General features: G+C 42.3%; 1 protein-coding gene across 1 annotated transcript in view; it reads right to left on the bottom strand.

The window, feature by feature from the left end:
• Positions 1-13,393, bottom strand: part of LOC128744573 (mucin-5AC-like) — a 32,306-nt gene that overhangs the window by 8,221 nt on the left and 10,692 nt on the right. The window contains exons 8-12 of the mRNA XM_053841687.1: positions 9,416-13,081; positions 6,568-6,581; positions 890-980; positions 412-831; positions 52-344 (exon numbers count right to left, since the gene is read on the bottom strand). Of these exons, the coding sequence (XP_053697662.1) occupies positions 52-344; positions 412-831; positions 890-980; positions 6,568-6,581; positions 9,416-13,081 (4,484 nt within the window). The remainder of the gene's footprint in view (positions 1-51; positions 345-411; positions 832-889; positions 981-6,567; positions 6,582-9,415; positions 13,082-13,393) is intronic.

The raw sequence follows: 13,393 nt of genomic DNA, 5'->3' as shown, positions 1-13,393 counted from the left end.
CGCAAAGCATAAAAGCTGTGGGCTTACAGTTCATAAGAAATTGATACCAACCTGGATAGCTCTTGGTTGGACACGGTGGAATCATACAGTCGTGGAAGATTTTGTAATCCAATGTGTACGGCCAGCTGGGTGGGCGGTTCTCGTAAACCGGCATTGACGAATCGTACGTAAAGTTGAAATCGTACAGCATCTTGAACATTTTGTTACCTCCGATGGACAGGAATGGAGCACGCATTCCACGGACATCCTCCAGTTTTACACCGCCGTAAGCGGAGAGAATCTCCCGCTGGCCAGCTACTTCACGGGCCCACTTCTTCGGCGAAAAGGCCTCTCCGAAGCTGTGACTGTTGAATTGAAATGAGGAAAATTGTAAGTAATACTAAATTATCAAGCCACTCCGAAACAACTTACGAAACCGTGTGGGATGCCATCTCGTGCCCATCGGCGTACAGGTTCTGCACTTGGCTGTAATCGGTCCACTCGTGTGAAACGTAGAAGGTGGCGGTGATTGGGCACCCGTTCGGATTGACACGGCCCCGCTCGAATAGGTCCTGGTATAGCTGCTTGTTCAGGTCGTTAACGGAATCATCGAAGGTGAGCAACACGATCTGCGGCACTTGCTCGACGGGCAAATCTCCAGGCACATCCTTTCCACCGCAGTAGCAATCGGGCAGCTGGCAAACGTCTTTACGGCACTTGGCTGCCGTCTTATCCGGTGTCGGCTGTGGATACAGAGGCTCGGGACGCGTTGCCGGGTGGCGGTAAATGTCGATGAATTCCTGTGCCTTGGAAACAATGGTTTGGGCAGGCTTCAACGTAGGACGGGCGCGTCTGTGAATTGTACAGTAAATTGTAGACTGATAAATTGATAAATGTTAGGAAAACCTACGGTGGATGAGTTCCTCGGTTTGCCGATACAGTCGATTGGATGTCGGTAACGTACTGCGGCTGCTGTTGTCCACGGTTACGGTTGCTATTACCTCTAGGGAAGGGTTAAGCACATGATGCCGCAAGAGAATTGGAAAGTAAGAAACATGAATTAGTTTAACTGGTAAGGTGCTCCCAAACTTTTAAGCAACTCTAAGGTACTGGTAGAAAGCTCATGTCTTATGAATGAGATTAGTTGACTTGTTAGACCAGACAGCGATCTGCACCTACGACTATGTAGAAACATTGCTTAACGAATCGACGACTAGCCGCTTTCCAGCGAGTGGTAGTTGTTAGAGGTAAGCATCGTCCTGATATAAGCACACTAGGTGAAAAGTGGTGATGTAGATGAACCTGTGAAGCGAAGCTAGAAGGCTTAATCCTAGTTAGGTCGATTCAGCCAACAACAGTACGACAAGAATCGAATGGTCTTCTACACGTTGCGGATAGTTTAGCCTAGACTAGACGGTATTAGAGGGTTGTCGCCCCAAATAACAACGGTTAAATAAAGCGCTTTGGAAAATTAGAAACCATTAATCACTCTACGGTGCACTTTCTGAGGGTGGGATTGTTCGCGAGGGAAGGTTGGAAAGGGCAGAAGAATGATCTATTTTTGAGGGATCAGCCGGAACCGGGAAGGAAAGTCTTTGAGTGTTTCTGAGGTGAGGATTGGTGTGAGTAGTAGTAACTGATGGTGAGATTATTGGAGGAGCATGGTAGGTAGGATACAGTGTAGGTTTGAGTTTTCAGTAAAATAGTTGGTGATTCCAGCCGCACACTTACAAAAAAAGAAAAGATACAGAATGCTTGAGAAGTACTAGTGTATTCGCTTGCACTGGTAAAGCGTTTGGTTTTAGTAGACACGTTGCCATTCTGTCGTTTGTAATAATTGTTCTTAGCACTGAAACCTAGGAATAGAGGGTATATGAAGATTGATAGTAGCGTTATGTTTCCGTTGAGTAGCGCTTTCTTTTGAGCTACATGAACTGGTGCTTCGGATTGCAGTTTTTTTTAATAAACCCAAAAATTTCAAAAATTAAATAAAGGTTTGTAGCACCTATACTCCTCATGGATGCATAGTTGACGTAACGACCAACACCATTATTGTTGAGAAAATGCATGTTTATCTGGAAAAATATTTAAGGCAATATAACCTTAACTGTATACTTTTTCAATCAAATAATCTGTCAATTTTGTAGAGATTATTAGTCAAAAGAGGGCCGGGGTTTCGATGAGCATTGGCCATGAATATTGCATAGTAGAGAATGCGTAGGACCGTAAAAGTACATTTTGGTCATTTTGGGTTTTACGTCAATTATGAATCCATGAGCAGTATATTGAATAGCGCACTTTAATAAAAAATGGATGGGTAAACAAAAATTAGAACCAAATGCATTGATCTCATAAACGTGCTTTGGCTGGAGTACGCTATGATACATGCCCGCCCTCTATTTGTAATCTACACTCTTAAATGATCCTACTCGTAAATAAGTCGAATTTAGCTAAAGCTAGGTTGAAACTACTCAAAATGCCCTTAAAGTGTACAAACTCAGACTTTGAGTAGTTTGTCAACCAAAAAATTGGTAGTAAGAATTTGAAAGTGCGTTATTTGTCACAGAGAATAATTCAATTATCGGTAGCAAGTAGCCAAAATTCGTTGAATTTTTCCCCAAAATTTGAGTTTGTACACTTTAGGGGCATTTTGAGTAGTTTCAACCTAGCTTTAGCTAAATCCGACCTATTTACGGGTAGAATCATTTGAGAGTGTACGTCTAAAAGCTATGAACTGCGAAATGAGGGGTCTAAATTTTTATGCATGTTGAAAAAAAATCCGGCGCATGGGATATTTTAAGCGAATGCTGTGTTTTTCGAAGTGATGATTCCAAATCCGATTTTCATTTCTCTACAGCACGTACCGGTTTATTTTTTTTTGCAAAATATATATGCTTTTTACGTGAAAAAATTGCGAAAGCTAGGGAAAAATCAAGACCTCTTCATAACTATAAAGCTAAAGAAGTTTTATCAAATTATTTCACAAACTTTTGCTCGCTAAACACAAAAAAGCTCACTGTACCGAGTTTTTTTAAATAAATTTTACACATCTTTGTGCAGTGGAATAAGTAAGTTTTATACTCTTTAAAATAATAAATGTAAAATAACTTCCTTCTTCTCTATCACATGTAGTCTTTTGGCAAACCATTCCCGAGTGACAATGCAATAGTAAATTGGTTTTATTAATTTCTTATAGTAGTTTTATCAGAGCATTCTATCGGGTTTTATAATGGTTTTCTTCGAGCGAATTTTGTCTTATTTGATTACGATATTAAAGGATACTTGATTTCCGTTTATAAACGACGTTTTACAGTTTCCTAAAAGCTTATCAAAAATTTAGACAAAGTTTTAAGACATTATTCTGCAAGATGGATTTATCCTAACAATGCTGTGTTAAGGGGTTATATACAGTTAGAAGGCTTAAAAAAGTGGATTTTTTTTAGAATTTTTCTAGAGGAAACCCTTTAACTGATTAAAGTGAAAATTTGTATACATCTTGCGGTAACTTGTGGCTGTATTTTAACATATTTTGTTTTTGAAAAAAGTTGTTTAAATAGCTGCTATAGTTTAAATAGCTCTCCTGGAACTCTTCTAAAATAAGGCGACTTGCGGTGAGCACGATATGTTTGGACTGAATCATCGAAAATCGAGAAACCAAAAAGTAACCGGTGATAAAATATAATATCGATAGATTGATCGAAGGATTTAGCAATATAATCATTTTTGATGAAATGGCGGCTTGTTAAATATAAAAAATCGATTTTTGGCTTAAATTTTGCTCTTAAATTGTCCATAAAATAAGAAATATTAAACGGTGAGGAAAAACATTCGATTAATCTGTAGAATATATCCTTAGAACACTTGTGTCAAAATTTGAAGTGATTCGGTTCAGCCGTTTTCGAGAAATCTTGCTCACCGACTTTGAAAACACGGTTTCGAGAAACACGCTTTCAAAGTTTCGCGTTCCTTCTTCAATCGCTCTGACACGTCGCTATAAATATGCGTATAACTTCGTTAATATTTACCGGATTGGCATGAATTTTTTTGTGTATATACACAAATATACGTACATTACGGTCATGATAAAACCAGAAAATCGATTTATCACAAATTCTAACTGTATATAACACCTTAAAACTCTCTTAAAACCCTATATCCTCGAAAAAGAAACTATACGCTTACGAAAGAATATTCTAGCACAAACAACTAATCTATCTAAATAAATGTCAATACCTGAAGAAAATTGAATAAGCCCAGCTAACATTTTTGTACGTATATCAAAGTGAATATTAAGAAATATGTACCGATATATATCTTGAAAAATCGTACTGGATGCACGAAACCAGCATATGCGTACTATTTCGGAGGCGATATACGTACTGCAGATTATTCGTAAACAATTCACATTTAGAAGTATTTGGATACGATGAGATCCGACTCAACATGATTAATTACATAATGCTTACAATTCTGTGACAAAAATCGTATGTAAATCAGTCATCATCATTTTATACGATTGAACAACGGGTGACACCTAAAATTTTGGAATTTTTTTCTCAAGCTGTCAAAAAAAGACAAAGATACACGAAGAAGATCTGCACCGAAATTAAAAATACATTATCCATTGTCGAAAAAAAATTAGTGTACATTTGAAAACGGTCCGTAATCGGCTGTTTGGCGAAGCTTTCGTTTGACGTCGAAACAGGAGCGTTGTACGTCCGTCATGTCAACTTTGCGAATGTATCTCTTGATTCTACCAATCAACTGTTTGCAATTCGTGGTTCTTCAGTTATTGTTGTACACCAAGGAACTCAAGCTCCCGAAGAAATCTTCGATTGGGCGCACTGAGACAGATTTTTCGGGTCGAGGTTTTTAGGTAAAAATGGAATCGAGTGGGTATTCTGGAACGATTGTGTTTTTTGCCGTAATGCGATGATGCTCTGTCCGGCCAAAACACGTATTGTCTATTTGCATGATGTTTTTGTAGAAACGGGATCAAAATTTTCTTCAAACATTCGTCTGGTGCATCTTAATTGATAACCAAATCAGAGGGATTGTTGTTGAAGAAACGAGAAAGAGAACGATGTCCTTCTGCGTCCATAATTTTGACTGGTCTTCCACCAGCTTGCATGCGAATAGTTGTTGGGTATCTTAGGATATGGTAAATAGTCGAAGCGGTCGCTTTTTAAATGTTGTACCATATACTTCCCAGCCTCCCAGTTGGCTTCGATGTATGATGCTGGTTTAATAAGCCAGTCGTCGTATGTTCTAATCTCGGCTGGGAGAGGCTGGTAGAGTCAACAGGATCGTAGCAACTGGCCCTGCAATTGTCCTGTACTTTAACAGCTGGCTGCGAAGTCTGTCGTATAAAAACAGAAGGTCAAGTTTCGATAACGGAATGTAGCACCGTTGCTTTACCGTATACTTTTTGCCGAGATTTTTGTGGCAGTTCGTAGAAGTGTACAACATGCTCCCGAAATGCTTTTTGTTTCGACGTCATTTTAAGCAAAATAAGGCAAGCATAAATAAAACAAAAAATATTGACAAAAAGAGGAGAGAGAGAGCTAACACATACACACTCTCATTTCTCTCTGAGCTCGTTTGTTGTGGAGTATAGGGGCCTCAAAAAAATTCCAAAATTTTAGCTGTCACCCGTTATAAACTAGGGTGCGATTTAATAAGCTTTGTGTACGATTTCAATTTTGTTTGGAGATTTATTGTTCACTTTGCTTTGACATACTCTAATCACGCAATTTCAATGTAAAATTAATATGCATACTTAATGTAACTCAATGTGAACTTTCAATTGCGAGCATGTGTTATCTGGATAGCAACTAGCAACTTTCGAAATGAAACCTAGTTGACGGTTGGCTTTCACTACAATAGATGAGTAGTGCATTTTAAAAGTATGTTGGTAATCTAATAGAACGCCTAGATCCTTGATTTGGTCTACTCGATTCAAAATAGTCCCTTTGAAGGAGCAGTTGAACAGAACAGGATTCTTCAGACGCCGATAAGCAATCACACAGCACTTCGATATGCTTCGATATCACAAGACGATTTAGTCGGCACCATCTGGTAAACCTGTCGGGCATATCCTGTAGACGGAAACAATAATCTAACTTGCGGATTGCGAGGTAAATCTTTCAATCTTCCACGTAGATCAGCACGCAGCCGTTTGGTAGGATCAGGGAGACATCATTGAAGAAGAGAGTGGATAGAAGAGGTCCTAAATTACTTCCTTGAGTTACACCGCACTGCGGAGTGAATATTGTCGATTCAGCCGATCCTATCTTTACATATAGCTACCGGTTTATCACATAAGGTTTTAGCCAGTGACACAGTCTGAACGAGAAGCCGAGACGACAAAATTTAGCGTACAGTATTTCGTAACATAGTGTTTGCACGCGCCAAAAATCGCATTATTCAATATGATCTCAAAGCCTTCCGATCCTGCGGGCAGTGATGTTATCCCACGATAGTTGGCAATATCCATTTTGACACGCCTTTTTTGTATACTGGTGTTATACACGAGCGTTTCCAGGTTATGGGGAACGTCCTGGTTTGCAGTGAAAGGTTGAAAATCACTCGCAGAGGATCTTCTAGACCGTCCGAACATTTTTTCAGTACGCACGATGGGATGCCGTCAGGCCCAGCATTAGATGATGACTTCAACTTCGCGAATGTCGTAACAACCATCTTCTTTTGTATTCCGCCAAGAATAGTCCACAACACCTTTCGTTTAAATACGGCAAGTAGACGTATGTCTTCCGTAAGCAAAGTTACCGTCTCAAGTCCGTAGAAGACGGTCTGATTAGCGTATTGTGCATCGTCCGCTTTGTGTGGCGGTGTATGCTTCTTGATCGAAGTGTCTTGCGGTGGAAAAAGTTGGATCGACATTCAGCTTGAAAGTATCGTTCAATATCCTTATTCGCATTATTGATGGCGGTAAGCAGAGATATATGATTTCATTAACCACTTCCAGTTCATCGCCGCCAATAGTCAATGTCCGTGGGAGGCAACATTATTTTATTGCCTTCCCGAGATATCTAGTGATGATGTCGAGGTCGTCTGCGAAGGCCCGAAGTTGGCTACTTTTGCTTGAGATCGTTCCGCTCGCCGGATCAAATCTTCAATCGCCACCCTTTGCGCGATTCAAAGGGCCCTCGAAACACGTACGTAGCACATCACCTGCTCCAGGGTAGCTTTGGTCAGCCGCGATAGTTTGTCCGGAAAACCGTTTTCGTGCACTATCTGCCATAGCAGTTTGCGCTCGACTGCATTGTATGTTGCCCTGAAATCCAAGATGATATGATGCGTGGCCATGTTGTATACCCGACACTTTTGGAGGAGTTGTCGGAGAGTGATAATTTGATGCGCAGTGGCACGGGCCTTCTCCATAAAGCCCGCCTGGTACTGGCCTATGAATTCTCTTGTTATTGGGGATAGACGATGTAACAAAATCTGGTAGAGCACCTTGTAGGCGACGTTAGCCAGCGTCATGCCGCGGAAGTTACAGAAATCTAGCCGTTCACCCTTTTGTAGATGGGACAAACAACATCTGGCATCCACTCCTCCGGTAGTTTCTTTTCCTTCCAAATCCTTGAAATTATCCAGTTGCTGGCCAACTGGCATCAATTGATGGGTAAAATTTGGAATAATGAACGAATACCTTAGGAGTAAACTGATTATCTTCCAGCGATTATCACCAGTAGCCATTAGATTTGTGGAAAGCTATCAGGCCGAATTCATGGAAGGTCGTTCTACTACGGATAAAAGCTTGACCCTGCGGCAGATCTTCCGGAAGTGCTGTAAATTCCGAACCCCCACGTATAACCTGTTCATTGATTTCAAAGCCACATATGATAGTATAAACCATCATTAGCTACCGAAAACATAAAAACGGCTTTCTGAGGAAGCTGACTAGCTGTTTATCTTGGTTACGATGGATGGGATCCAAAGCTGTATGAGAATTTCGGATGCACTATCGCACCAATTCGAATCTTGCAGGGAAGTTCGACAACCGCGCGACAGGGTCCGCATTATTGGCACTACTGTGGTAAGTAACTAAATGGATTGAGGTAGTCGACGAGTTCGTGTGGCTTGACTTACTGGCAACCGAGGAAGTCGTGCCTTAGAAGGACTCGACAGAAAATTGCGGTTGAATCTTCTCAGCCTCCGTACAGAGTATACTTTGTACAAAATGTGTTTTGTGTTTTTGTAGTATACGAACCAAAGATCCTTCGTGTTTTATATATATTTTTGAAATTTGACAAATTTTACATAACATATTAAAAATTTAGAAATAGGTGTTTTTAGTGTTTGAGCTTTAAAAATAAAATTGCAAGAATGCAATGGAGCCGCATGGTGTTTTGTTTTACCAGCAACAAATCGAATATTATTGGCATAGGCAAACTATAAATAACCGTTTCTTTGCGGAAAAAGTAACGCAACCCACAATTTGTGCATTTGGTCACGTTCAGTTACGATTTGAAATTTAAGACTGTTGCGTTTATGATAATCTTCCACGATGTGCTGTTAATCAGAGCCTTATCTTATCCTGCAAAACAATTACCGATGATGATTTTAAGCCCCAGACATACACCGCAACCTCCCAAGCATTCGATGGGCAGCCGAGGCATGAAGCAGAGCCCAGGAACATCTGTCGGCGTCCAAATGTCGAACAACAGTTCAGTTCGTCTTGATTTCCGGTGCCTAATGGTTTTGGTGGTCTACAACAACATTAACCTAATACGGTACATGATTCCAAATGTTACCACCTTAGCAATAATGGAACAACAATGAAAATGATTTGTTTTTCTACGGTTACGGAAACAATCTACATCAATCTCCACAAGCAGTACAACCCTGGAAGCTGCTCCTCGTCTACGGGAGTTTTCTTATGGACTCATACAAGGAAACACCAGACCACTACAACTGTGCTCATCCGCGCTCACTAGTATGCGTTGGATTGCTGATGTCTTTTTTTTGCTGTGTTGTTAACTACACAAAGGAAGCTAAAATTCACTTAACCATACGAAACAATAGGAGGGTAAAGGTGTTAGAAACTGAACAGGCCCTTTGGTCTAAGAAACCTGCACACAGCTTTTGCAAACTGGCCGTCATTAAAACTACGTTTAGATGTGAGAAGTAAGTGAAATACATAGTAAGTGGAAGTGGAGGTGAATGGTGGTGGTGGTGGTGTTTTGAATAGCTTTTTGGCGGCTTGGTAGGTGATTGGCGGTGTTGTTTTTTGGTTTGTTGCGCTAAACAGTTAATGAAACAAATAACTAAGACTAATTAGAACAAAACTAGACAGTTGGCACAAGTTTGCGAGTAACTGCTTTTTTTTTTAATTCAGTTTTGCATTGCGGTTTTGCATGGTGGGTTAAAATTATAAAGTAAAAAAAGGTAGACTTTGGCTTGTTTCAAGTACCTCGACGGGATTTCGTTGCACTTGGCAGAAAACGAGTTTTCTGTGCATTGTATGCTTTTCCCAGCGGATGGTTTGCTATATCGGCGAGGCAGCTGTGCGGCCGCAATCGTGGTTTTTATGGCATTATTGACCCTGGATGCGCGCGGTGGGAGCTTGTTTATGGAGTATGTTGTGGGTAAGCGAGGGGTAGTGTTGGTGGCGGTGGTTGTAGTGGTGATGGTGGTGGTAGTTACGGTAGTAGTGGTGTTTGCGGAACTGGATGGTGAGTATGATTCTTCGGATTCGTCCGAGTAGGCAGCTGAATCGATGGTTGATGATGAACTGGTCCAGGCGAGGTTCGATCGTGTTGTACTGGTTACTGGTAGTGTCAATGTACTGGTCTGATTCTGTCTGTGGGTTGAGGTGTCTTGGATGAATTGTGGAGATGTCTGTGGTGGAGTCTGTTCAGTGGTTGTAGTAGTGAATCGCTTAGATGCCCGATATAGCGGTTTATATGGGCCAGCTGGTCGACTGCTGGGCGTCGTAGTGGTCGACGTCGTCGGAGTTGGAGTCGGAGCAGCACTGGTCGACTCGAGATAAGAATCGTACTCTTCCGGTAGGTCTTCATCCTCTTCGTCCGGTACATCTTCGTCCTCTTCTTCTTCGTTACTGGCACTGTCGTCCTGCTGGTAGGAGAGTAGGTCCTTTTCGGTGGGAATGTTCATTTCTGGCATCTCTACAGTCGCTCGAAACTTCTTCGTCGTGGTCTCAGTCTTGCTGTTGAGAGGAGGTCCAGAAGAATTTACTTCAGTCGAGGTCAGATGGTAACTAGTGTAGTAGACGGGTTTGTCGGTGATTTCAACAACCTTAGCCGGTTCATTGTTCGCGCGCGAGGTAACGTTTTCCGAGGGGACCGTAACTTTCTTGAATACTTCAGCGCTATCGTCACTAAAACGCGACTTGTAATGTGAAGATTTTACCGACGAGTCTTCACTGCCATAGCGAGATCGTTCGGTACTACTGATGCGGTTCAAATACGAACTGGTTGTCGAGGAAACGCGCCGGTCGGAATACTCCGTCGATACGGAAAGTAGTGTACTTTCGGTGTTAGTAAACGGTTTGTTGTTAATATCTTTGCCAGTGATGTGTGACCTACTAGACGCGGTAAGAGCGGTTGGCCTGAGACGGGTGTATGTGCGTCTCGTGGGAATACGGTTGCGAATGCGATACCGTGGGGTGGTCAATTCATCGGATGCTTCTGGTGATTTTACCAGATTGAAAACGGGGCGGTATCGGCCCCGATAGACTTCGGTGGTTTTTGGCACAGTGGTAGAGGTGGTGTCCTCCGTAGACGAGGAATACGAAGAAGAAGTGAATGCCATACTTGTGGTAAGCGGGGTTGTACTGGTAGTGGTGGAAGTTGTAGATGTTGTGGTAGTTGTAGTAGAGGGAGTCGTGCTTGTAGTAGTAGTTGTAGGCTCAGTAGTAGTAGTAGTACTTGCAGTTGTAGTCGCTTCGGTTGTACTGGAAATTGGCAGGCTAGAGAGTTTGCCGGTATTCGTTAGCTTGGGAGGTGCTGTTATTAGGAAGTAACTTCGAAAAGGTGATTCCCTCTGTGGCGCCTCTGTTGTAGTTCTGTAAATGTTGGCAATTACTCGAGATGTAGAGTATGCGAACGGTTTGTCCGACGAGGTGGTTTGTCGCTGAACTTCAAGGCTCTTGAAGGGGGACACCACAACGCGGGGATTGTTAGAGGGTTCGAGAGTTTTGTTGAGTGTTTCTTTGAAAACCTGCCCTCGGCTCGTAAAGCTTTGCACTGCTTCGGCAATTTTTCTGCTGTCTTCTGCAGCGGTTGGAGGTGGGCTGGTTCGGGGTGGAAAACGAGTTGGAGGAGGCGTTTTGACTTCCAGTTGGTTGTGATAGTTTTGCTCAGCTTTAGATGGAATCAAAAGGTCGTCTGGTTCCTGTTCTTCGCTTTCCTGAAGTGTGTTCGTTTGAGGGCTGGATAAAATTTTATTTTGATACGATGGAGACCATTCACTTGAGGCAGTCGGGTCAGTGTCTTGAAAGCTAACTTTCGTCGGTCTGGAAGTAGGTCGGACAGACGGGCTAGATTCACCACGATCCTGATAGTAGCGGGATCGTGTTGGAAATGAAGTAGAACTTGGGGAAAGCCGTAGTACCTTAGGAGTGGTGGTACTAGGTTCGGACGTAGTTGTGAATACTGCATCCGACTGAGTAAATTGAATGTACCTAGGAGCAGAGGAAGTGATGTCAATGGTTTCAACGGAACCTTTTGCTAGCGTTGGCTTGCCACCTACGCCCGCACTCAAGGTTAATCGAATGGACTTGTTATTTTGAAATTGCTCGGGTTTGATTTCATATCGGGTAGGATGGCTTACCGAACGATCTGTAGTAGTAGTAGTAGTACTAGAGTGTACGAACTTGGATTGAGCAGTAGTGGAGCGACTCGATTCATCGAAAACGGTATAACGAGGTGACGAGGGAGAATACGGAGCACGAGGCGTAGTCGAGGAAGATGCAATGGCTGCATTCAACGTCAGTCGAATTGTATCATTCGCCTCCAGCTGCTCTGGTCGGACAAAGTGCCGCGTGGGTTGTGGGGACCCAGACACAGTTTGAGAGTTGCCAAACTTGGAATTTAATGTCAGTCGAATTATGTCCTCGGAGTCCGGCTGGTGCTCGGTAGGTTTTACTCGTGTATGTGCAACAGAAGAATAAGCGGAAGCGGGAGTAGCGTTGGTGGAGGTAGCAATAGTGGATTGCTGAGTAGCGGAAAGCGTAGTACCGAGAGCTTTGAGAAAGGTATTTTGACCACGGGTTCGAACGCCGGAATTAAGATTGTTATCGTTTTCCGATGGGGAAGCGATTTTCGATGACGTTACGCTATTGAACGGCTTGAAGCTTTCCGGTTGTACTTCCGACACGATATAGTTTTGTATCTTTTGCCGTTGCGTTATAGGAATACTTGTTGTTCGCGGTGTAATAGTAGTCGTAGTAGTAGTGGAAGTAGTAGTGCTAGTGGAAGTGGTGGTAGGTGTCGCGGTTGTTGGCCTTTTCGTGGTAGTCGTAGTGGTACTCGTTGACGACGAATGAAATTTGTTATAGTTGGAAGGAAAGTACTTTTTTGGTTGGTCGTACGAAAAAGGGCTATTTTCTCGAGGACCGGATGAACCGTAATTAGAGGATGGTGAATTAATTGGGAGCAGCTTTTGAGTAATATACTTCTTACTCGATTGATCGTTGCTGCTGTCATTGTCTTGAGAGTCGTATTCATACCTGGTTTTACTTAGTGGGTACTCATCGTCATCGTAATAGCTGTCATCGGGAATGGGATGGAATTTGATTTCAGGAGGGATTCGGTTGGGTTGATTATCGTACGTTTCACTACTCGAGGAAAGGAACGAGGAAGGATTAGGCTCGGTGCTTGTGGTGGTGCTAGTCGTCGTGGAGGATGTGCTCGTGCTGTTTTTAGTAAGTCTGAAGATGTTTGAGCTGGCGGTACTGGCGGTACTGCCGGATCGGCCGGTGGTATAGGAAAACGGAGAAAAGGATACTAGGAGGGGACTTTCCGTAGTTGTGGTGGAAGAACCCGCGCGTGCTGCGAGTGTTAATATAATTGTTTTGGGAGTCGATTTTTTGCTTTTTTCATCCAATTGTGATGATCTGTTGGAATAAATAGCATCGGTAGGAATTTTAGAAATGGTAATTGTAAACTATTCTGGACATCATACATAAAGGTTTCTGTGAGAGGGTACGACTAGCTGCGACGACCATTCTTGAGAAACTTTTTGGTACCAAAGCATCCAAAATAATGAACCAAAAAGTCTATCGATTTCTGGTCGCCGAAACCTATTTAGTTAGGAAACCCTGATTAGTATCGGTTATCGACTGATGATAGGAATCGTATTGCTTTAGTTTTCGTTATAAAGTATGAAAATTAAGGTGGAAAAAACGAAGTTGTTTCGAATAACCCGA

The sequence above is a fragment of the Sabethes cyaneus genome, chromosome 3 (genome assembly GCF_943734655.1).
Source record: "Sabethes cyaneus chromosome 3, idSabCyanKW18_F2, whole genome shotgun sequence".
NCBI classification, from domain to species: Eukaryota; Metazoa; Arthropoda; class Insecta; order Diptera; family Culicidae; genus Sabethes; species Sabethes cyaneus.
Note: the sequence above shows the minus strand (reverse complement) of the source record. Positions and strands in the feature narration are given on the sequence as shown.